The sequence below is a fragment of the Diospyros lotus genome, chromosome 3, assembly GCF_014633365.1.
Source record: "Diospyros lotus cultivar Yz01 chromosome 3, ASM1463336v1, whole genome shotgun sequence".
NCBI classification, from domain to species: domain Eukaryota; kingdom Viridiplantae; phylum Streptophyta; class Magnoliopsida; order Ericales; family Ebenaceae; genus Diospyros; species Diospyros lotus.
The window spans coordinates 6,167,761-6,193,982 of NC_068340.1; the positions used below are offsets into that span (position 1 = coordinate 6,167,761).

At 37.8% G+C, this 26,222-nt stretch overlaps 1 protein-coding gene and 1 long non-coding RNA gene across 2 annotated transcripts in view; both read left to right on the forward strand.

Annotated features, from left to right (window-relative positions):
* Positions 1-238: 238 nt before the first annotated feature.
* The window catches only part of LOC127798385 (uncharacterized), a 46,905-nt gene continuing 20,921 nt past the window's right edge, over positions 239-26,222 (forward strand). Inside the window, exon 1 of the mRNA XM_052331918.1 lies at positions 239-292. Within this exon, the coding sequence (XP_052187878.1) occupies positions 279-292 (14 nt within the window). The 5' untranslated portion in view covers positions 239-278. The remainder of the gene's footprint in view (positions 293-26,222) is intronic.
* On the forward strand, positions 14,926-24,573 carry LOC127798386 (uncharacterized). The gene is made up of 3 exons (XR_008022379.1): positions 14,926-15,784; positions 15,991-16,088; positions 24,443-24,573. It is a non-coding gene; the product is annotated as an uncharacterized LOC127798386 (long non-coding RNA).

A 26,222-nucleotide genomic window follows, 5' to 3' on the forward strand; every position in this document is an offset into this window, starting at 1 on the left:
TTATATACTGGGCGTGTGAAGCATTAATGCATTTCTTATTGCCAGAAAAAGAAAAACGTGAGAATATTTTTATTTTTCTATAATATTATGTGGTGTTAAAATCTGTGTTCTCATGACAGAGATTCGATCATCATATGTGTTCGCGTGCACATTGCATTATCCAATTCAAAAAAAGAAGAAGAAATTTTGGATATAAATAGCTTGGGAGGTTCAGGTAAGCAAGCACAAGAGAGCGAAAAACACCAAGACAACAAAATCAAAAAGAGAGTAGCAAAAGAATGGCATTGCCAAGGTTTATCGTGCTCCGATCCAATGAGAAGAACGAATACTTGGGATACATCCATGAAAAAGGAGAGTCTGCTGATGACTATCTCTCATTTTCGGAAACTCAGGCTGTGAGCCCATATGCAAAATTTGAAGTGGAGAGGCCAGCAAGTGCACGAGCTGCCATAGGTGACTTGGTGCACCTAAGGAGCTGTGAAAACAACAAATACTGGGTGCGAACAAAAAATCGTTCAATCACTGGAAATCCAAAGGAGGAGAATTGGATTACTGCAACGGCTGACAAGCCGGAGGAAGACCAATCCAAGGAGTCGTGCACACTGTTCAAGCTTATTTCTGTAGACCCAGTAGAGAGCACGGTCCGAATCATGCATGTCCAATCAGGATGCTATCTATGTTTATGGCGGTTGAGTTGGGATCCAGCAGTAGTTTTTGGTCGCTGCGTGTTGGCAAACTACAACGTTTTTGATGGTAATGGACGTGATATCTTCACGGTCATTGATTGGGAGTCGTTGCTGATTCTGCCCAAGTACGTGGCTTTCAAAGGGGACAACGATCACTATCTGTGTCTTCGTTGGATCGAGGGTCACCCATATATGCAGTTCGCAACTAAAGATATTGGTGATTCAACTGTGCCATGCGAGATCTTTGTTACTCATGACGGAAACGTCCGCATAAAGCCTACTAGTTCCGAAAAATTTTGGAGGCGCAGTCCAAATTGGATTTGGGCGGATTCTGATCACGGCGCTGACACCATTAATCCCCCGCTGGACACCTTGTTTCGCCCCGTCAAAGTCGACGATCGTACAATTGCTCTTCTCAACTTGGGAAACAATAATTTCTGCAAGAGGCTCACAACCGAGGGAAAGACAAGCTGCCTTAACGCAGCCGTCCCCTCTGTTACCAAAGAGGCCCAGCTAATAGTGGAAGAGCCTGTCATGACAAGAGAAATTTATGATGTCAAATACAAACTTGATTATTCCAGGGTGTACGATGAAAGCATCCTTGTTGCGACCAGGAATACTGCCACCAACTATAGCCAGCAATCCACCACTTTAGACGTGAAGCTTTCCTATACAGAAACCAGGACTACTACTTGGAAGATTTCGAGTTCACTCAAGTTAGGTGCGAAAGCCACCTTCGATGTTGGCCTTCCACTCATTTTTAACGGAAAGGTTGAATTATCTGGTGAAGTTCAATTTGGAGGGGAGTGGGGAAAGACCACGACATCGACCAGTGTAGTGGAGGTCGTACACAAAGCTGTTGTGCCTCCAATGACTAAGGTGACGGTGAATCTAATTGCAACAAATGGTAAGTGTGACGTTCCCTTCTCATTCTTTCAAAGGGACACTCTTTATAATGGGAAGACTGTCATAACTGAAGTGCAAGGTGGCACTTTCACTGGTTCTAATTATTACAACTTCAACTTCGAAACCAAAGAAGAGAAGCTGCAGTGAACCAAACCAATAAAATCGATCTCCACTGGGCAAGCAGGGATTTACAAGGACTGTGTTGTTTCCACAAATAAAATTGTTTCCTTCATGGAAGCATGTCTGTTTTCTTATTATTAATCTACAATAATGTATACTGCACGCATAGCCCAGTGATATTATATTTTTCATGTATCTTGATTTTAGAATATATAAATTATATGTGGTGTTTCTTTATCTGGTTTGGACACACACACAATTATATAATGGAAATTAAGCTCCGCCTATCTATATATTCATACTTAAAATCTTTCTAATTATGACTTTCTCTTCATTTGCATCATAACAAAATGGCCCAATTATCAAAATTTTATGAACTGTACTTCTTCTAATTTTTGAAATTCATAGCATTTGAAGATTATTATTTAATCTTTTAATATCTTTATTTGATGAAAATTTTGGAGGAAAAAATTTGAAAAAGAGAGGATTATTTGAAAAACTATTAATTGTATATATAGTTATGTTAATAGATATAAACCATAAAAAACTCTGATAATAATTTTTATATTAAAATTAGCAAAATCTAATTTCATAAAATTCTCATTTCGATCACATGGTTATATATATATTAATATAGATAATGATTAATTAAGAAAAGAAAAAATTTGAAAAAGAGAGGATTATTTGAAAAACTATTAATTGTATATATATTTATGTTAATAGATATAAACCATAAAAAACTCTGATAATAATTTTATATTAAAATTAGCAAAATCTAATTTCATAAAATTCTCATTTCGATCACATGGTTATATATATATATTAATATAGATAATGATTAATTAAGAAAACAATTAATACCTTGATAAAGCTATCAGGGTATTCTCGTTGCTAGTTTTCTTTCCAAAGTCTTTCAAATCAAGCCTCTACACCAAATTAAGTGTGTGCATGTAATATTTTTGGTTTTCGGTTACTGCCAAAAAATTTACATTCTATTCCGGTAAACTAAAATCTTTAGCTTTTATTTCAAATATAGATAATCAAAATTTTATTTTAATTAAATTAATTTAAATTAAATTGTATTTTAAAATATAAAACCAAACAAACCACTTGCCTAGTCTCCTTAGTCAGAAAAGGTAGCAGGAGTAACAAATTACATAATTTGAATTAATATTTAAAATTAATTCAAGTAATTCTAAGAGTTATAATCTCTCTAATTAGAATGTGTAATCAAAATGTTCATCTTATTTAAATTAGATATTTTATTAAATATTTATTATAATTAATTAATTTCACAATTATCCAATTATTTCAATGATCGATGTCTTACCTTATTTGAATATCATTTCAAATTTTGTGTTTAATATTTTTAAAATAAAACTTACTAATAAACAAAGATCCAAACACTAAATAATTGCCAATATGGAGCTCCCAGCAGCTGAGTACCACAGAAAGAAATAAATGTTGATCCTATAAACACATATCGTTATTCGGGGGATCATATTTTGGTTTTAACTCCCTCTTAGTCACTTAAAGAGATAATTATATCTCATCCAATAATTACATAAACAGTGATTGTCAAATAATTAAAAAAAGAAAAAAAAATCAGATTCAGTAACCAAATAAACTAATAAAAGGAAAGAGAAAAATAGGAGTAGGTAAAAAATAATGGCCCTTTTTTATACTCCCTTTTTTTTTTTACTTAGAAACTCCAAAGAGAGTTGTTATTTTGAAGTGCTAAATTATTCATTTGCAAGTTTGAGCAGTGTTATAGTACTCTTAAATTATAAATTTGTTCCAATGGCAAGTGTCCAAATAGGGGTGTCATTTTAATATTTTTTTATTAAAATTTAAAAATTAAATTAAATTAAGAAATTCAAATTAAATTACAAAAATTAATATATATAGGCAAACAAAATAAAAATATTTATTTTAAATTAAAATTAATTATATTTATATACATACCTAGCTCTAGAAAGTTCCCTTAAGCGCCTCTCTCTGCCTCCTTCCTTTCATGGCTCACCCTCGCCGATCGTTGCTCGCGGCTTGCCCTTATCGGCTCTCCCCTCGGTCACTCACCTCGCTCTTGCTTGCTATCTCTCTCGACTCTCTAGCTTCCTCGCTCGCTGGCGTCACAGCCTCGGCCTCGGCCTTGCCCCTTTGGCCCTCCATCGCTCGTTGATCGATCGTTGCCGCTTTGGCTCTCTCTCGCTCCGTCCTCGCCTCGTGTCAAAACCCCTAGTTTAGGTAAGAAGTTGAAATATAAACGTTGGATGTTATCGTTAAAAATGTCACCTCTCCATTTTTCTCTCTTCAGAGATTAAAAAAAATGACACCATAAGAAAGTTGTTGCCATTTTGCAACCCTATTTGCCATTCTCGTTGAAGTGAAAAAAATTTAATTCGAGTTCCCACTTTGGCAGTTATGGGGTTGGCATCCCAGATGGCATTTCCCCTTAAGAGTTGTTCTTATATCTTAGTTGATAAAGTGAAGGTGGAAAAGGACTAAAGAGTACTGCTACAAGAAATTTGTCAAAAATATATCATTATAAATTAAAAATTTGTCACCATTAATATTCTTAATGGTAAATTAATGAACATTTTAATGATAAAGTTTATTTTTTGATAAAAAAATATTTGTTACAATAATAATTATTATTGTGACGATCCGTAAATTTTCCTCAATTTTTAATTATAATTCAACCAAAATCATACAACACACCACAATAGCAGGAGCTAAATGAACATAAACCATTCACTCAGGGGCTTAATCATACATAACAACACAATAACCAGATAAAGCAAACAAGCCAAAATGTCTGAGCCCCTGATCACAACTCGCACCTCACGGATCTTTTACTCAGGATTGCCTTGTACATAAAGTTATCTGTAACTGACACGCCAAATAGTCTAGCCACTGGGTCAGGTCCTATTCCTGGAATGATGGTAAAAATAAGATGAGCCACAAGGCTCAACAAGCATAATAAAATAATGAAGGTAAGGCTAAGCATAGATCTCCCACACCGGAACACATCTCACTAACAACAGGTAAGACAGACCAAAACTAGAAATAGCCATACTCGACATAGGTCTCGCTAGACAAAGTTAATCCAGAAATAAACCACAATTGAGTACACCTCGTTACATAACAATAACAAAGCTGGGGATACATCCTACCTAGAATACACCCGTACAAAGTGCAATACATCATAAGATCATGCCATGCCATACTGTGAAATAGAGAATCCTGTAATCCACATAAATATAACAATGCACATAACAGTCCTTGGGGCCCACATAAGAAATGCACATCCTGGCACCCAAGTCCCAATATATAAACTTGCCACAGCCATGAACTGGCTGGCATAAAGCCCATGAGCCCGAGGCTCCCACAATACTATCCACACAAGCTCGAAACTCTCATCACAGTCACGCACCGCAGTCCCTAAATCATAGCTATCTAGAGCCCAGCTCACACTTATAGCTAGGGATGTGTGCGGTGTGGTTTGACTGGTTTGAACCATTTTCAGCATGCCAAACCGCTAGTGCGGTTTTTCGAACAAACCAGACCGTGGTCTAGTTTTGGTGTGGCCAAACCGCACTGCATTTGCGATTTGGTTTGGTGCGGTTTACCGTGATTTGAAAATCTAGTACATGTGAGTCTTAAAATCACTAAAAATGCTACTTAAAAATAGTAAATAAAGATTACCAGTGATTACCATCAGATTACTAGTAACATAACATCAAATAATGCATGTCATCATACAATAAATATGCAACATACAATTATTTCCAAATATATATACATACATATAATTGAATAATGTACTGTCCAAACCAATTATTTTCAAAATAATTATTTTTATATTATTTTAAACCGAATCGCCTACTGTCCAAACCGTAAATCGCGTAGTTTGGACAACTTTCAAACCGTTTCCGATCGCAAGAAAAAAAAAAACCAACTAGTTCGGTCTGGTTCGGTTTGGTTTGGCTGATTTCCACAGTGCATCGATTTTTTTGAACACCTCTACTTATAGATATCGCAGGTCAACTCCATATCACAGCGCATATCGAACAGTAACCATGCAATGCAACAGATAATAAATGCAACGGCTTCTGCAGCATTAACGTGATGACAAAGACTCCATAAACCAAGCATCGGGCCATGCTACGCCCATATAAGAACCTTCACAGGCAAAATGCTCTAAATGCACATGTTCGCCTATCGTACCCAAATCGGCACTCAACAGGCCAATCAGATTATGCCAATGAGCACACTTCCCCGTACATACAAAGTATGACCCCCAATGAATGTAAGCTCAATCCCATGCACTGTAATGTTACACAATATGTCACAACACCAAGGATGGGTGTCCGACGATACCAGCTTGCCCTACCCGTCTATAGTCTATCGTAACAGTTGATGATCGGTGCCCATACATCCAACCATCAATTGCCATGACTTAACGAACGATGGTCAGTAGCTATATATTGCACACCCTACTACTCACACAAGCAAATCCCGAGACTTCCGGTTACAACAACTTACCCCGAAGGGTATCCACAACCACTACTGACTCATTAAGAACCTAACCCCAATCAGGTTTGGCATCATTCCCAAGGAAGTAGGAGCTATATAATACCCCGTAAGCATTTACAGAATTAAACCCCGGAAGTCTTCTATTTAATTTAATTTAATAAAATTTGCATAATAATTATCTATAATGTTCACAATTAATTTCTATAACCAAATCGGGTTAAGGGAGGATATAGAATTCATAAATCAAATGAGAATCACGAAGGGAGTAAAGAACTTGTCTTAAATTAACTGATTTCAGTGTTTGTACGCCCACAAGCTTCTAAATTAATACATGCACGCTGCAAAATAAATTAATTCAATCAAAAAGATTAATAAAATCGCATTCTAAATTAAATTTCAACCATATAAATTTATTTACACAATTTACACCACTAACCTGAATATTTAAACCTAGATTAAACTAAGTTTAATGCTGAATTTCTCTCAATTTCTCTCATTTTTCCACCACCGAGCACTGCTTCTTCTACCTCTATTTTTTTTCCCTTCACCGCACCACAAATTTGAGGTTGAAATCGGGTTAAAAAGGGTGCAAGGGAGGGGTTGTCAGAAGCTGCCCCTAATCACAACTTCCATTAATCACACACACACCCTAGAATTCCCATTTCCATTTATTCCACTAACACCTCAAATTTTAGAAATTCACCCATATCAACTTATTTTAAATTTTCTTTATTTTCATAAATACTCCTAAGTTTTTTTTTTAATAGTTAATTGCCTCTTTCTTTTAATACAAAATAATTTAATATTTCCTTTAAACCATAAACACTCGATAATCACCGTAACACAAATTAAATTAATATTTTCTTTAAACTTATAAATATTTAATAATTACTTTAATTATAATAATTAATAATGATTAACCACTCTCCATTTAAATTACTAAATATTTTCTATTTCAAATTAAATTAATAATTATTAACGATTCTCAATTAAATTAATAATTATGAATTATTCTTGAATTATCGGGGTGTTATAATTATGATAATATTTTTTGTTATAAATGTATTTGTGACTGATCACTCCTAGATAGAGTGATGAACTCACAAGTGTACGGGGTCAATGCAAGTAATAACCTAAGAAGTATTTCTAAGGTGTCGAATTCCACAGGAAAAGACGTTGATTGAAATAAATCCTAAAAAGCATAAATGATGAGGCCATCACACATGGAAATGGAGGCATGGATGCATGCAGATCCACTTCAAGTTCCAATTGGATTTGGATGCATGGAGGCCAAGGAAGGTTCTACAACTCACGATTCTTAATAGCATTCTCCTCTCACGTTTATTTTTGGGAGGAGAATGTTATCAAGAATAAAAATGTTATTTAATAATTAGTAATTACATTTTATGTGACATTTTATGTTAATGTGTTATACTTTTTCTCTTAATATATAAATAGTTATCGTTTTATCTCTCCGTTTGCAAGTGTTATTTTGATAATTATTAATTGTACTTGTTTATATTATAAGTGGAATTAATAAATTATAAAATATAAATTAATAAAAAATATAATAAATTAATTACAATTTATATTTAACAAAATTTAAACTTTAAAATTGAGTATTGTTGGCAGAATAGCACTTTTGCCGCTATACTAATTCCTATCAACAACGGAATACTGATTCTTTCATTTTTTTGTTGCTAAGAATATATTTCGTCTCTAGATAGTTCAGTCGTTATTTAGTGACAAAACCATTTTTTCATTGCTAGAATAAATTCAAATTAGAGACAAAAACAGAATCCATCGCAAAATGTCGTGATGGAACCTCTCCCATCGTTAGATCCATTGCAAATGTTAAAAATTTTGTCCTCATAGCTACAGATTAGCTATGGACTTGTGTTCCATCGTTAATATGTTAGCAAATCTATCTCAATATTTTTGTAACTCGTCCGTGGTTATTTCGTCTCTAACTAACGATAGAAATCTTGGGATTAATTACTCCAATAATCACTTATGTAATATTCTAAGAGCCCAGAAAAGTTAGTATATATCGAGGATAGTGTAAGGAAAGAAACAGCACTACCTGGATATCTTTTGGGCTGAATGTTGGCAAAAGAACTCCCAAGTTAAGCGTGCTTGACCTAGGGTAATCCAAAGATGGGTGACCCCCCTAGGAAGTTCGAGTAGATCCATCAGGGTAAGTTGTTCTGATCCTTCCTATCACTCGATGCGAGATGTTACAGGTGGTATCAAAATCGATCCCCGAGCCTCTGAGCGTGGTGGTGGGGCAAACATCAGCGAGGACGCTGAGTCCCCGAGGGGGGGTGCGTGTAGGCACCTTAGACGAATCCCACATTGGCCATGTATCGAGGGGAGATCTGGGACCGGTTGTAAGGTCGCATGACGAGGACGTCATGTGCTCAAGGGGGGAGAATGTAATACCCCGAGAGCCTAGAGAAGTTAGTATATATTGAGGATAGTGTAAGGAAGGAAACAATACCAGCTCGATATCTTTTGGGCTGAATGTTGGCAAAGAACTCCCAAGTTATGCGTGCTTGACCTGGGGTAATCCAAGGATGGGTGACCCCCCTGGGAAGTTCGAGTAGGTCCATCAGGATAAGTTATTCCGGTCCTTCCTATCGCTCGATGCAGGATGTTACAACTTAACTTTGCATTCTGTTATTATTTGGTCACTGAACTTTAAAATATTATTAATTAGTTACTGATATTTCAAATTTGTTACTAATTAGTCACTGAACTTTAAAATATTACATGCTAGTCATTAATATTTCAAAATCATTTCTCATCTGTCATTCGTTAGTCACTAAACTTTAAGTTCACAAGTGACGAACGAGGAACAGTTTTGAAATATTAGTGATTAACATGTAATATTTTAAAGTTTAGTGGCTAACTAGTAACAAATTTAAAATATCAGTAATTAATGGATAACATTTTAAAGTTCAGTAATCAAACAGTAATAAAATACAAAATTGAGTGATTATTGGTGTAATTAACCCGAAACCTTGCCATTCTAACTCCATTTTTCTGTAATGAAGAAACAAAGTAAAGAGTGGTCATAGGCCTTCTACACCTTGTTCTATCCAAATTTGCTTCTAACTTATAATAGGAGAGAGGAATGAGCTATAAAAAGCTATAAAAGCCTAGTAAATCTCCGTGCCCACATACATATGCAACATGCAAGACCAAAAACAAGAACAGCTATCATACTGTACATGCAATGCAACGTAATACTTCTTTAGCAAACCATGGAATAAATAGATTTGGTCCATGAACAAGAAGTATCATATCATATGCACAACAGAATGCAACGCATTTCTTTTTTGTAAATTAAACCTTAAAACAAGTGGATTTGGTTTCTTTGTATTTATAATTGAATTTGAGACAGATAGTGACAGTGATATCCTTCATTTTGTTTATAGGTTATTTAAGGGTTCAAGGAGAACTATACATTGTGAAATAATCTCAAATCAGTTGCTCAATATACCCACACCACCTAGTGAGTCATCAAATCCAAGAACAAAACCAAGTGAACACCCTTACTAAATGTCAAGTAAATCAAGACATGCTGCACACCGACTACTTGGACAATTCTTTATTAAATAATGCACCTAGCTAGGAGTGCAATGCAAACATTCTTTTTCGATAAAGCTATTCTTACAAACTAATGAGGAACTTAAATAGCTTTGAGTAATGTCAAAGTAGTAACATTTTTGAGTTCAAGTTAAAGCTCTCCTGCCTCTGCCTCTGAATGAAGAACGAACAATGACGTTAGTTTAAGGTGGGTCTTGAGATTTTAGAGGCTCTAAACGGAATTTTATATGGGACCCTTAAAATCTAAGCATATTATATATTTTATTATATAATATTATATATATAAGTGGGGCCCCTAAAATTTTATATGGGACTTCCTCGATTGCTTCTTTCATTTATTATATAATATTATATATATAAGTGGTAACACGCTGCCTTATTACATCTAATCCATTCTGTAGCCCATTAATTGCGATGTCTTCTCCCGTGAAAGCCATCTTCTTTTTTCCCATTATTTTGAATTTTTCAATTTAAAATTACTTGGATATGAGATGAGTCCAGGCCACCTAGGCCTAGGATCGACCCTGGGTAGAGGGCCTTAGGCTACTGCCTTGATTTTCCACCCTCAAGGTTGACCCTGGGGACAAAGCTTAAAGTGGGACCCTGGAGGTTATCAAGAAGAGCCTAAAATGTTCTAGAGGATTCTAGGGGGTGCTAAAAGACTATGGACTAGATGATTGGGCGATGATGTGGTGTTCATATGGCAAGACAAATCCAAAACATTTTAGAATATTCTAGAATTGTCCAAGCCATTTTAGGTGGTTCTCTTATATTTTAGATATCTTTCGTCTTCTATGTTTTACATTATTTTATAAGAATGTAATAGAATGCATTAATGATAAAAGGTCCCATAATATAGGTGGAAGCGGAATGGAACTAGTGTGACAATACGGGTAAAAATAAATTTTTTATTGTATATCAGATACACGTAACAAAATATAATATACACGTCATATATAAATTGGGTATTTAAGTAACACACATATCAAACAATTGAATATAAATAAATGCATGCATGCTGCCTGATGTAAGGAAATAGTTTCTATATAGAGATTAAATCTATTTCAAGATGTGGTGGTCTTAGTCGGTCCACACCTAGTATGCCGAATGGTACCGTTCCGGTCACCTCTTCCGGTGTTAGACACAAAGATTCTGCGTATCACTAGTGCCCGCGTCTTAAAATTATACGTGTAACAATTACACGTATAATTTCTGTGGCAACAAAATATTTTTCAAATGAATCAAAAAGAAAGAAGAAGAAATAGAAGAAGAAGAGGAAGCAGCATAGGAGGGCCAGAGAAAAAAAAAAGCAGAAGGCTTTGCCTCATTTTTCAAACCCCCTCCCCATTTTCTCTTATTCCTTCTCCCAAATTCAATTGAAGCATCTTCTCAAATCCGCTACCCCACCATCCCAATAATTCAAGAGATTACCATGTATACAATTTTACTATGCACTATACATTATGCACTATGCATTTTAACTATGCATTATGTACTATGCATTATTACCATACACTATGAACTATGCACTATTGGTAGGGGGTCAAGGGTCAACTTTTGAGCAACCATTTTAAAAAATATTTCGAGTACAGGATGTTGATACCAAATACAACACTATATGGTGTGTGACTTTCTTAGTTCACTACCCGCTAGCAATCAAATAACACATAAACTATTTTCGGTATTGGTCAACCCTTTGACCCATCATCGGAACTTCTTTAAATCCCAATAACATTTCGAGAGTTCCTAAATAATGCCTAGCAATGATTTAGGACAATATAGGTGGTAGTGAAGTCTCACTTCAAGTGAACCTATTACAGTTGACAATTATCGTATGCTATAATCCTTTCATCACCTAAGGTCCCGACTGAGCAAGAGCCATAGAGTGACAAACTCACAAACTAAGTAACTATGTATCAAACATCATTAATGTGACTAGATGACACATCAGGAAACACTTTTCTTGACTTTCCATATGCCCTGACCAGGGATTGTCTCGTCACATTAATAGTAGATCGCATAGGACGTTCACCCCATCAAATACTGACGAGGGTGATAGATCTTATTCCCAACACCTGCCTCCTTATATCAGCAATACGGAACCATATAGATGAACGTTTCCACCTCCCAATTGGATGGTTCATCTCATTAGTAAATCCCACACGCCAATACATAAAACAATCGTGTCGGTTCAAGTCTAATGACTAACACACCATCGCAACCTGATGACTCAACCATTATCCACCATGCCATGTGGGCAGTCATTGACATCACATTCGATTGATCATTTTCCAATGACCACCCATAGGTTTACTAGTGACATCTTATGTCATATGGCGCATGACACACCATTCTCTCATCGATATTCCCATACCAAACAAGGTAGTAGCCCCTATACTAGTCCATACTCGATTAATCAAAGTCCCAATCCAAAGAATCTAAGGACTATAAATAGTTTAAGAAGTTATGTTACCAAATAATCCTGTCACATAGTCTCAACACCTAGAGAATAAGATTCTCACAGAGAAGATCTAAGGACTCATTCATATAATTGATTGGAGAAAATATGAATGAAGAAAACCTTACTTTCCTTTTATTAATTTATACAAAAACACAATTAATGTATTAAAAATAAGCCTACTAGATGTCATCCAAACCTAGCATGAGGGCACACAACACTAATAGATCATATATACCTCCACCCCATCTCATTTTGTAACAAGACCCTTTCCTATTAAATTAGAGTTTCTTTCTCTAAAAGTGCTTTTCTCTTTAAAATGTAGCCAATTTGTGGGGAAAAAGGCTTGGGGAAGGCTGGCTTATGCCATGAGGGTTGGGGTTGGTTGTTAAGTGTCGCACATCGGAGACTAAGATAATTGGGGGCGTGACAAGTGGTATTAGAGTAGTGTTGTTGGCTTGCACCTTTGCCTTCATTTGCTAGGTTACGAGAAGACGCCCTAGAGAAAATTTGGGAGGAGTTTTCTATTATTGAAGAGTAGGCTAAGGTCACCACCGCTAATCTAAAGAAAGGTCAGGATAAGTCCCAAAAAGCTAAGGAGGTAGATGGATGACTGGTAAGGGTCAAGGTGGTTGTGAGAGATTCCTTAGAGTGCATTGATATCCTTGAGCAAGAGATTAAGGCATGAGGTAAGTCCTTCGAGGAGTTCAAGGATAAGATAATCACCATAATGTTCTACACGAGCACACTTAACACGACATTATCCTATATGTTTTAAGTCCAAGGTCTTAAACGAGGATGACAAATTAAAAGATGAAAATGAGGATTCCCATGGGGATGAGACTAAGTTACTTGTATTCAAGGCTAAGAAAATTGAAGTGGAAAAGGTATAAACTAAAACTCAAACTAAAAAAAGCTTGAAAGCCAAGTGTGACATTCATTCCATTAAGAAGGGATTAGAGGCCTACTTTTTGGGAGTGGCACAAATCCTTCTACCTCAGAAGGTGATTGGGATATTAGCTACCATCAAGTTGTGGTAATGACAAAAGCATCGATAGATTTGGTAGGGAAAATGTCACCTATCGTGTTCCCCTACCGCGTTGTAATTAACATATCATCTGGAGGGATGTTCTGGTCTCTCGGATGAAGAAGCCATTCTCTGGGGGCAAGAAAAGTTCACCTAGAGGAACCTTAATTTCCAGGACAAGGTCATTCTCCCGAACCACATATATGTTCCCATAGAAAATCCTTCCTTGGGAGAAGTTTTCTTCTTCGCTCGACAATGTGTGCACCAAATAGCATTACACCCAGTTGAGCCACTTTCTTGGGGAATGAGACTTTATCCCTGATGACTAATGCCCTGTCATTACCCCACACAATAATAGCTTGCCTCATAAGTGAAGGGAATAATGTGTACGCTAGTACGGGAAAAAATAAAAATTTTATAGTGTATCAGATGCACGCAATGAAATATTACATACACACCATATACTAATTTGGATATTTAAACAACATGCATATTTATCAAATGAATACATAAATAAATGCATATCTGTTGTCAGTTGTAAAAATAAAGTATAGAAACAGTTTCTATACTGAGACTAAATCCACCTCAAGTTGTGGTGGTCAAAGTTGGTCAACACCTAGTATGTCGAAAATGGTACTGTTCTAGTTACCTCTTCCCGTGCTAGACACAAAGGTTTCGCATATCACTAGTGCCTGTGTCTCAAAATTCTACACGTGAACTTCACACGTATAATTTATGTAATACCCCATGTTTAGATAAGGCTGCAACGTAATTTTAATAAATTTAGAATACCGAAAAATGGATTTTTATAGCAATTTCAGGTACCGAATCAACTACAGAGAATGCCTCGGAGTGAAATTGTCTAAAGAAAATTTTATGGTCTTGACGAGCGTATCAAGATAGGATTTATGGTATCGAAAGAAATCAGATCGGGAACAGTTTTCGGTACAGCTAAAATACAGCTGCCGTTTAAGTTGAAAATCGAATTATTGTAAGAGGCTCCTGAAAAATCAACGGACCCCTAGGGAGGCTTCGATTTTTGCGTAGTAAGCAACCCTTCAGTGGTTTAGAATGAAACAATAGTCCGATGAGAAACTAGGGAGAAATCGTCCTTTCCAACTAAGATTTGGATTATTAATTGTGAATTTTCGGTATTAAAATACAAATTTAATCTATGTTTGAGGGCATAGTTACAAAAAGAAAATTACCTAAGTAATATTATGATAAAATTGGAATTTAATAGAGTAATTTTTATATTAGTATAATATATAATTATATATATATAGCCATATATGTATGCGCGTATGGGCATGAATGGCAGTGGGCGTGAATAAGCAGTGGCCAGCTTCTGTGAAGCTTTAATGGCCGAGATTTAGGGCTGGAAATTGGGAGATTGTGGCAGCAATTTTGTTGAATGGCAGCGAGATTTGAGGCGAGATTTGTGGGGATTTTCTGATGTGCGTGGCGGGCAAGCATGCAGCAGTGCAGTAATATATATATATATGTGCACAGTGGAGTGGTAGCCAAGGCAGGGGGTGTATAAAAAGGATGCATTCGGCCGAGAGAGAAGTAGAGGGAGCTTGAGCGAGAGAGAGAGAGGAAGAGCTTGGGCTTAGCATGGTCGAGAGAGGGAAGAAGATCGAGAGGGTGAGCTGGGGCGGCCATGGCCGCAAGCAGCTAGCTCCCAACAGCCGCGACCGGCAGCTATAGCAGGGGCTGGGAACGGTCGCAATGGGTGCTGGACGCACGGAACAGGCGGCGAGTGAAGGCCGAGAGGCGGCCGTTAAAGGCAACAACGAAGGCCGAAGTCGGCCATGGTAGCAGCCATGGAAGCACCGCGAGGCAGGGGAGATGGCCGCAGGCGTGGTGCTGCGTTGCAGTGGCTGCGGCTGTGCACGGTGGAGGCGCGAGTAGCTCGCGGTGGCGAGTGCGGCTCAGCCGACGGGAGACGCCAGCAGCGGCGAAGGCGGCAGCAAGGCCGACTGGTGCGGTGCGGCAGCTGGGGAAGCTGGTTCGTGGGTCACGCGGGGAAGAAGGAACAGAGGCGCGGTGCAGAGAAAAGAAGAAGAAGAAGAAGAAGAAGAAGAAGAAGAGAAGGAAGAAGAAGAAGAAGAAGAGAAGGAAGAAGAAGAAAAGAAGAGAAGAAAGAAAGAAGAAAAATGGAAGAAGCTGGGCGTTGCAGGAAGCAGGGGAGGCGCAAGGAAGAAGATGAATAGTAGAGGAAGAAAGAAAAATAGAAAAGAAAAAGAAAGAAAAAAAAAAAGGAAGAAAAAGAAAAGAAAATTGGGAAAAATGTCGAAAAATCCTAGAAAAAATCCCAAAAAATAGGTAATGAAGATGTAATGATATCCCGGAGATTTGGATGAGAAAACGAGCCGAGCACGCTTTTCGAGAATATGGCACGCATATCGAGGAAATCGGAGATGCTAAGTCAAGGTGAGTAAAATTCTCTAGAAAATTTCAGAAATTCCAAAATATTATTTTATGAATTGTCTTAGAAGAATATTTGAGAAAATATTTTAGAAATATTTAATCTGGATTTATTGAGGAAAAATAGGAAGAAATAGAGAGAAAATTATAGAAAATATCAGAAATTATGGAAAATAGATTTTAATGTTTATTTAAATAATTATGGTGATTAGGATACTTTGAGGCTGAAGTTGAAGAGACTCGTGCAAATTTTGAGGTTGGCACGCAAATTGAGGCAAGAATTTCGAGGTAGCCCGATAAACTCTAAAAGGTAAGTGGTACTTCCTTGATAATGATTTCATCATATTGACATGCCCTGATATGTATCCATCACGTAGACTGCATACATGATTATGAAATGCATAAATACACGTTGATATCATCGATCACACGCATATGAGGCCGTAGGGGGTACGAACTGGCATCGCTGCCTTACCAAGGGTGCACCCATACACCCCGGCTTCGAAAGAGGTGGCCGCTAAAATGGTAGGTAGCATGAGGGGTGCAGTTGACACCTACGATGAAAGACATTGCATACACTCATGACATAGCATTATATACCCTTACTTAGATGGTTCATCATCTAACTTGGGTTCGCCCCTGGAACATTCAACGTTCCAGTCGGGACTTGCAGAGATGATTCCGAGATTGGTGAGATGTAGTGACGCGAGACGTCAAGAAGCGAGTAAATGTATCATGTTATGTTGTAATATGAGTAGTTTAAGAATTATGTACATTGTATTGTCAGACGCTTATGAATTAACTTTGTAATGAATATCATGTCTAGTTATTATTATATGAGCAGGTTCGGTTCAGCTTCCGCTTTGTATTTATTTTCTAGTGTAGATATCTCGCACTAGATAAGGTCTTGGGGAATTTCGGGATAATGTGAAGAAAAAAAAAAAAAAAAAAGGGACCAAATTTCCTAAGGCATAACACGCCCTAAAGAAGTGGGCTGTTACAATTTATGACAACATAATATTTTCAGAGGAAGTAGAGAAAAGAATAAGAAGTTGCAGCATAGGAAGAGAGCGAGAGAATAAGGCAAAGGCCCTGCCTCTATTCTTTATCAATTCCCTTCCTTTCTTCCTCCTCAATTTCAATTGAAATTGAAATCTGCTACCTCTTACGATGCAATATACTATGCAATCAATAATTGATTTCACTATACAATCAATAATTAATTTCACTATGCATTATGTACATTAGCAGGGGGCCAAGAGTCAACTTTTGACCAATCACTTCCATAGACATTTCGGGCACACGATGACAATACAAAACACAACACTATATGGTATGTGACTTTCTAGATTCATTGTCCGCTAGCAATCAGATAATACCAAAATTGCTTTCAATATTGATAAACCCTTTGACCCATCACCGGAACTTTTTCAAATCCTAATGATGTTTCGAGAGTTCTGAATAGCACCTAGTAGCGGTTTATGACAGTATAAGTGGCAATAAAGTTTCACTTCAAGTGAACCTATTACAATTGAAGATTACCATGTGCTATAATTCTTTCATCACCTAACGCCCTGACTGAGTGAGAGTCATGGAGTGACAAACTCACAAACTCAGTAATTATGTGTCAGACCTCATTAATATAAGTAGATGACACCTCAGGAAACACATTTCCTAACTTTCAATCTATCCTACCTAGGGATTTTTCTATCACATTAATAGTATATCACATAGGATGTTCACCCCATCAAATACTGACGAGGGCGACAAATCCTATTCCCAACACCTATTTCCATATATCAACAAGACAGAACCATATAGATGAACATTTTCACCCCTAATTAGCTGGTTCAGCTCATTAGCAAATGCCACACACAAATACACAAAACAACCGTGCCGATTCAAATTTAAGGATTAACACATCATTGCAACCTAATGACACAACCATTATCCACCAGGCCATGTGGTCAATCATTGACATTACATTCGGATGATTATTCTCCAATGACCACCCGCAGGTTTTCTAGCGACATCTCATATCATATAGTGTGTGAGACACCATTTTTCCATCAATATTCTCATACCAAACAAGGTAGTAACCCTTGCGTTAGTCCATACTCAATTAATTGAAGTCCCCATCCAATGAATCTAAAGACTGTGAATAGTTTATGAAATTCTATTACTAGAGAATCCTGTCACACAGTCTCAACACATTGAGAATAAGATTCTCACACATAAAATCTAGGGACTCATTTATATAATTAATTAGAGAAAATATGAATGAAATTTTTTTTGTCTTTTATTAATTTATACAAAAATACAATTAATACATTATAATTGGCGATCACACCTAGAAGTTGTTATAGTAGTGGGACCAAGCTTGGGAAGAGCTCAAGTCGTTGAAGGGGGAGGTCTAGGTTGCCAAGGTTGTCACCTAGGAGGAGGCGAAGAAGTAGGCAAAGTTGACAGCCAATCTTGCGACCGCTCTCTTTCAAGCTGACTAGGCCAAAGTTGATCCCATCCAAATGGAGGGTGAGGTGGCCAAGGCGAAGGCCAAGGTTGAGTGCTTGAAGGATGAGGCCGTTGATCAATTTCTGGAAGATTTCTGAAAGGCCTTTTTCCAAGCTTGGGTGCTCTTTCCTGAGCCCGACTTCTCGGCATACGATGCCTTCAAAGACATTATGGATGGTCAGCTTGTGGATATCCGCCTTTGACGGACCCAACTGTTCAAGTTGAGGTCTTGGCGGAGGTGCCGAAGGTTAGGGGAAGCTAGCCTTATAGGAGATCTCCCATCAACCTGGCGAGTCTGAGGCTGTTTAGTTCACTTATAGAGTGATTGTCGAAGGTGTAGCCGAGCCTATTCTTGGTCCCGTTGGGCTTTAACTCCGCTTTCTTTTTCCTTTCTTTTTGAAGTAGACTTAAGTTTTTGTTGTTATAGTATAGGTAGGCACAAACATTGTACTTTTTGTCATAATGAAATGAATGATATTTTTCGAGTACCTGAGTTGTTCTGTGTTTGGTTTTGTTTTTCTTTTCCTTGCCAATCTTTGTATACCTATTTAGTCTTGTTGCATGTTTTGGATTGTCCGTCGCTCTATTTTATTTCTAAAACAAGGTCGAGCAAGTATGCTTGCTTCTATGGCGTTGTCAAGTTTCTTTACGTCACATATACCAGGGATAGACTCTAGGTCCTCATGCTGGGATTGACCCAGGCGCTTGGGGGCAGACTAACCGAGTTTGTCTGACCCAGGGCACGACTTGAGAGAAATCGGGATAGACCCGAGGTCCCCATGTTGGGATTGAACTGAGCACTTAGGTGTGAATTAACAGAGCTTGTCTGACTTAGGGCATGGCTTGAGTGAAACCAGGTTGGACCCGAGGTCCTCACGCCGGGATTAAACCGGGCACTTGGGTGTAGACTAACTAAGCCTGTCTGACCTAGGGCATGACTTGAGAGAAATCAGGATGGACTCGAGGTCTGCACGTTGAGATTGACACGGGTGCTTGAGGATGGACTGACTGAGCCTGTCTGACCCAGGGCACGACTTGAGAGAAATCAAGATAGACTCTAGGTCTACACATAAGGATTGACCCATGTAACACCTTGCTTTTCCAGTTGTGTTATAACTTAGGGAATCTAAGGGATATACTTTTTTCAACATATACTTAACATAAATTATTCACCGAGAATCCCATTCTACATTCTCAGCATATCAAACTTGGAATCATTAAGCTAAGACAGGTAACACCATCATAAATGCGAAAACTAGATTGAGACCTCAAACGGTACATAATCGAAACCTAAAATGAAAATCATACCATCCTATAACATAACATCATCAAAATAAAATACATCATATCCCAAAAGACATGCTACAAATCATTTACAAATAATTGTTACTCCTCGATAATTCATTTTCCTTTGACATTGTTGCCTTCACTTGGAACGTTTGAATATTTCAGGGATAAAGTCCAAATAAGATGCTGAATCATCTAAGTGAGAGTTCAAAATAATTTCATGAATGTGTGCAAGACATGAAACAAAACTGTCATATCCCCGACATGTCCCAACCCAAGAGAATCCCACACAGCACTTAACCCTAATTGGAGAAAATGCAATATTTCTAAAGGCAACACAACCATATCGACATATTGGCATAACATAGTCCTAGCTTAAGAAGGCAACCTCAACGCCTCTCCCTGATACAACAGAAAACCATTGTTACCACTTCCGACACGAAAAGGTCAACATCAATTTAGGAACCCGAGGAATCACCCCACAATCATGTTAGGGATTACGTTTCCATTCGAAAGCATATCGGATCATGTCAACACAAACCCTGGCCATAATATGATCAACACTATCCCTGGGGATCCACATCCACCTCGGAACAATGCTATCGCTCAAAGGAACTTAGGGTGGTGTCCACTCCCAGCCCCACCACATAAACCGATCCGGGGTGGTGTCCACTCATAGCCCCATCACTTGTGGACCTACCAGGGTGGTGTCCACTCTTAGCCCCCGCCACAAGTGGGTATTAATCCATGACATGCTTCCCTAGTGCTAACACTTAAGTGCCACGTCTCACATGAACAACCAGTCACCTTAGTGTAACTTCCCTGACCACCCAGCCATGCACGAAACCATAGGTAGTCATCCCGACCAGCACACATGGCACGGGATACCTCTATACGTTGTTTCGACAAATACCCTTAGAAAATTACGGCTACACTACCAGGGTAACATCTCAAGTTGACATCCCACATGAATAACATGAAAACATGCTAATGCCACATACCATGATTCGATTCATCATATAAAACAGCACTTCATGTACATAATTTATTGTCCAAAATTCAATGTACATGCATAAAACATTTTGAGACGAACTTCCCACATGAAAACAACCATCATAGGTTAAACCGTTCACACATAATAAAACCCTTTGCATGTAATCAAATCTAGTTTAGGTGGAATCAAAACTAAGTATTTAGGGTAGAACTACTCACCTTGAACGTACTCAAAAAGTCTCGATTTTCGTGCACAATCTCGATTCTCATAGCAAACCTCAAATAACCATACTTTTACTCAACCTCAAGTCTCAACGATCCCTTGACATCGTATTTATTCAAAGCAATATCAAAATTCTTTTTTTTTTTTTTCAATTTTTCCATAATTTTCTCTTATTTTCTTCTTATTTTTCCCTTGATAATTCTAAAATAAATATCTCCACAAACATTTTTCCAAATTTCCAACACCATAATTCATAAAATAATTTTAGGGAAATTTATAAAAAAAATTAATAAAAAATACCTAGCCAGATGACTGAAGCATTTGGCCAGCGCATGTACTGCACTCGCCGATCATTTTCTCCGATTCTTTGGTTGCCAGCAACTACTTCGGTCATCGATCTTTTTGCACAACCTTGAAGTCCTTCTTAAGTCGATCCCAATGTCATTCTTCTTGACCCGAAACACCATCGAAAAATAACCCAAATGGTCGGTTACAGGTCCGCCTCAAACGACTAATCTCGACTTTCTAGCTAAGCTCAAAACCCACTTCAACCACCATGAAACCTCACTAAACTCTCTATAAATTCTCTCCAGGTCATGAAGAACAAAAGCCCTCTACCCAATCCTTAAAAATCAAACAAAAAATTGAGCAATTTATGTGCAAAAATCTTGAAACCCTCGGCCCTATTTATAGCTAATAACCGACTACCTTTCAGCCAATCAGAGCTAGGACTTGGCCTCCAAGCTCCCTAGGCCACAAAGAGCCTCCCCCAAGCACACCTTGGTTGTCCCATCGCCAGAATCGACGATGGGAAAGGTGGCCACCGACTTTGTAGTGTTCACAATGTAACTTTTTTTTATTACACTTTTGCCCTTCTAAAACTTCTTTTTGCATTTTGGCTCTTCTTTCAAGTCCTTAGACTTTGATATTTTACCACTTGAACCCCCAAGTTTCAAACTTCTCATTTAACCCAACAAATTTGGAAAATTTTCATTTTCAACCCTTTTTCAACTAGAATAAAAAATTACACTTAGGCCTGAAAATTGTACCTAGGCCTATCTTCCAAAAATTTCCATTCGAAGCCGCCTCAGGGTTGATGTACTTATAAAATCCATGCCTTTTCAAGGTTTTGTTGATTTTTCGAAAGTCTCCTATGACTATTTGGTTTTTCAGCTTGAATCATAGATGCATCGAAAACTATTTCTGATCCGATTTTTTTCGATGTCATAAATCACGTCTCAAAATTCTCGTCAACCACATATCATTTTTCTTAAAATTCTAGGCTTCAGGGCATTCCCTACAGTTGATTTGGTCATTCATAATTGTAAGAAATTACACTAAAGCCCTAATCTTCTGAAAATTTCATTGACGAGCCAAGATAAATTATTCTTAAAAAGATTAAAAAATTCTTGAGTGTTACAACCCAGGCGCTTGGATGTGGACTGACCAAGCTTGTCTAACCTAGGGCACAACTTGAGAGAAACCAAGATAGACTCGAGGTTCGCACGCATGGATTGACCTGAGCACTTGGGTATGAATTGACTGAGCATATCTTACCTAGCGCATAGCTTGGGAGAAACTAGGATAGACCCAAGGTCCGCATGATAGAATTGACTTGGGCGCTTGTGTAATACCCAAAACTTATAGGGTATTTTTAAAATAAGAACAATAAAGGAAATACGAACCTTTAAAGAAATCGGTATCAGAATAGCCCGAGAAAATGACCAAACCAACTAGAGGGAATACCCGAGATCTTAGATACCTAAGGAAATAGGTGTATCCCTAACGAACACCTTGAGAGATGATTTATGGCATTGAAATAAATCGGATCAAAGACAATTTTTGGTACAACTTTCGAAGCAAACTGAAAAACCAAATTGGCGTAGGGGGCTTCCAAAAAGATAATGGAACATTCAAAGAAGTCAAATAGTACATAAGAAACAACACTTCAGTGACCTCGGGATGAAACAAGAGGGTTTCGCAATCAAAACATAATTCGGGTCCAAAGTATAATTTTTGAAAATTCCCAAGGAAGGTCGAAACAACATTTTTTCTAAAATTTCAGGGGTCAAATGAGAAGGTTAGAACATGAGGGTCACAATAGAAGTTTCGAAAAACTCAGGGGCCTTGTCAAAAAGGGCTAAAAATGCATTTCAAAAGTTGATGGGTGAAACTACAATTTTAGAAAAAAACCTCCAAACAGCCATGGCCGACCAGCCCATCCCATCGCCAAATTCGGCCATGGGAGACCCGAGGAAGTGGTTGGGGGGCCTTGGGGCAAGGCCTGAACAAGATTCTTGGCCGACAATCGACCTTATCTCCCCCCAAAATGGCAAACTTTCGCCCAAAAGTAGCTGAAAGTTTGGCCACTGAGATAAAAATTTTAGATCCCTTTCAATGGGTTTTGGACTCATTTAGGGCAAGAGGAGACATCAGAGGCCTTGAGTTGCTTGAGATCCGTCATTTAGGGGTTCGATTTTGGGTATAAAAGGAAGCTCAAAGTGGCCGAGAACTTCAGAGATTTAAAGCTCAAATCGAAGGCATTTTAGGTAGAATTGAGTGCAAGGATAGAGGGCTTTTGATCCTTGAGAGTAATAGATCATTTTTGGAGAGTTTGGTGAGCAAAGGAGTAGAAACAAGTGAGATCCAAAGATTCGCTAGAGCCTTAGGCAGACTGTTTGGCCGAGACTTTGAGCTACCAGTTGAGCCACTTTCGGTCATCCTTTCGAGCCATTTCAGGTACCATTGGGATCGACTTGGCCTGTAGTATGTTGTTGTGCAAAAATCTCAATTTTTTGGTGTACTAGCACTGGAGAAGATGACTGGCGCATGAAGCTCACGTGCTAGTTTCACTCTCATTTTCACGCGCAAGCGCGTGGTCGCTCATGGGGCCTTGGTATTTTTTGATTTTTTTTTAAATTCTTAGAAAATTATTTCATAATTTTCTGTGTAAAAATATTTAAAAAATTATTGATGTAGGTATTTATTTTGGATTGCTAGAGAAAATAATTGGAGAAAAATACAAGAAAAATATGGGAAAATAGGTTTTAATGATTATTTAAATAGATATCTTGGATAGGGTGCTTTGGGACTTGAGGTGAAGTAGTTGGTACAAATTTCAAAGTTTGGCACAAAAACCAAAGTAGGTGCACGCTTTTCGAGAAAATTCAAGTTTGTGTCTAAGATGAGTAGTTTTATCCTAAACCTGATTTTGTGAGTGATTTTACTCCAAACGCTTATATATGTTATGTATTGTCTATGTTAAGAATTATAGCCACGATAGTGATATGTATTATATGAGCATTATGTCATATTTATTCATGTATTGTTGCATTGATGGATTATGATTTTTGCATGGCACGATATTATTGACAAATTGATACTCGTGCATGGGATTGGGAGGTCACCTTGATAGTGTAACCGTAATTCCCTAAGGGTAAGTGATGGAACAATGTCAGGATTATTTTGAAAGGAGGTCGGGACTTTGCCTAGGGTTTTGTGCTGAGCTGGTGGGCCAGGGAAGTAATATTATGGCATATGTCCATTCACATTATGGCATCATGCATTCATGTAACTGTCATTTTAACTCTCACTTGGAAGATTCATCTTCTAATGTTGGACGTATGTCCCTGAAATATTCAACATTCCAGATGAGTAGAGCAACCAGAAGGGCAAGGGTGTGGTTGAAGCATGATCGTGATAGAGGTTATTGTGGGCCCTATGCAGGGCTAAGTTCCAGTTGTTTCGTTTATCTATGTTATGTGGATTTTAATGATTATTGTAATAATGTAACGGGTAGACGATATGTATGGACCCATGTATGTTATGATTCTTAAGGTTTCGATTCTCGTTTCTGCTAATAATTATGTATTCCATTACCTTAGTCTACTTTTGGGAATGTTATTGCTATATGAATGTGTTGAGGATTTTAGCTTGATTCATGCAAAAAATAAAACATAAAAAAATCCTAGCATATAATATAACACCCAAAAGAGGCTGGGGTGTTACAGCTTGGGTGTAGATTGATCGAGCCTGTTTAACCCAGGGCACAACTTAGGAGACTAAGGACGAGCTCAAAGAGATCATATATTGAAATAAGAGGAGACAAACGGGAGAGCTGAATGACATATGATTTTATTAACGTTGTGAAATGTGTTGGCGTGTAGTCGAGTAATACATAAGTAATGAATTCTGAAAGAAATGGACATAACAAATCCTTGAATAGAATGAATAAGATTAAACAACAAATAATACAACAAATGAATTCCAGATGACCATTTAGTTGTAATACTTTCGCATGCTGGCTGCATTTCATGCTCACAATAAGGGTTGTCTCAAGACCTCGGCTAAGTGGTATCCTTCGTTGCTGAGGTTATGGATGAATTAGTAGGGGCCTTCCCAATTAACGCCAAGCTTTCCTTCTTCGGGTTGTTGCTTGGCTCGCTATTTCGACCTTCCTCAGCATTAAGTCACCTTCTTCAAAGCTTCAGGGTATGACCCTTGCATTGTACTTCCATTCTCTGTTTGGCCGCTTGCTCGCGGATGTGCCATGTCCTGTACTTCTAGGAGGAAGTCGAGGTCGGGGGCTTGGCTCTCTAATCTCCACCAGGATAATGGCATCGGCTCCATAGGTGATCCTAAAAGGGGTCTCCATCGTTGAAGACTGCGCTGTGGTGTGGTATGACCATAATACCATTAAAAGGTCTTCTGCTTGTTCCCTTTTGTCTTGATCAAGTCGTCGTTTGTTTTGGAGATGAACCTCCATAATTGCTGGGTTTTCTAGCGAGTGATGGTTTGTAATGCCCCACTTTTCCTAAGCGTGCATTAACTTGAGATTTCGGGAATTTTTTTTTTTCAACATCATACACACAACATAAGTCTCTCGATATGCATACCCTCAACGTAATCATTTCCCGACAATCCCACTATACCTTCTCAGCATATCAAATTTAATAATTAATTAATAGACTAAGATAGATAATATTAATCACATCAACGAAAGCAAGATCGAATCCTCAATGATATATAACCGACAAATTCCTTTTACAATCAAATAACCAAATCGATGTTTCACATGAAAATATCAAAATATTACATAACCTTTGAACATTGTAATCATAGACAAAGACCTACAAAAACTAAATATAACGGCTGCATCTCGATGACATCTTTTCCCTTAGCTCCACTGCTTTCACCTGGAATGTTTGAATATTCTAGGGATATAGTCCAAATTAGATGCTGAATCATCTAAGTGAGAGTTCAAAAATATTTTCATGATATATGCAAGACCATGAACAAAACCGACATATCTAGACACACCCCAGCCTAAGAGAATCCCATAGAGTGCTTAACCCATACTACGGGGAAAGAGTAAATCTCTCTAGAGGCAACCAAACCATACCAACATATTGGCAAAACACAACCCTAGCT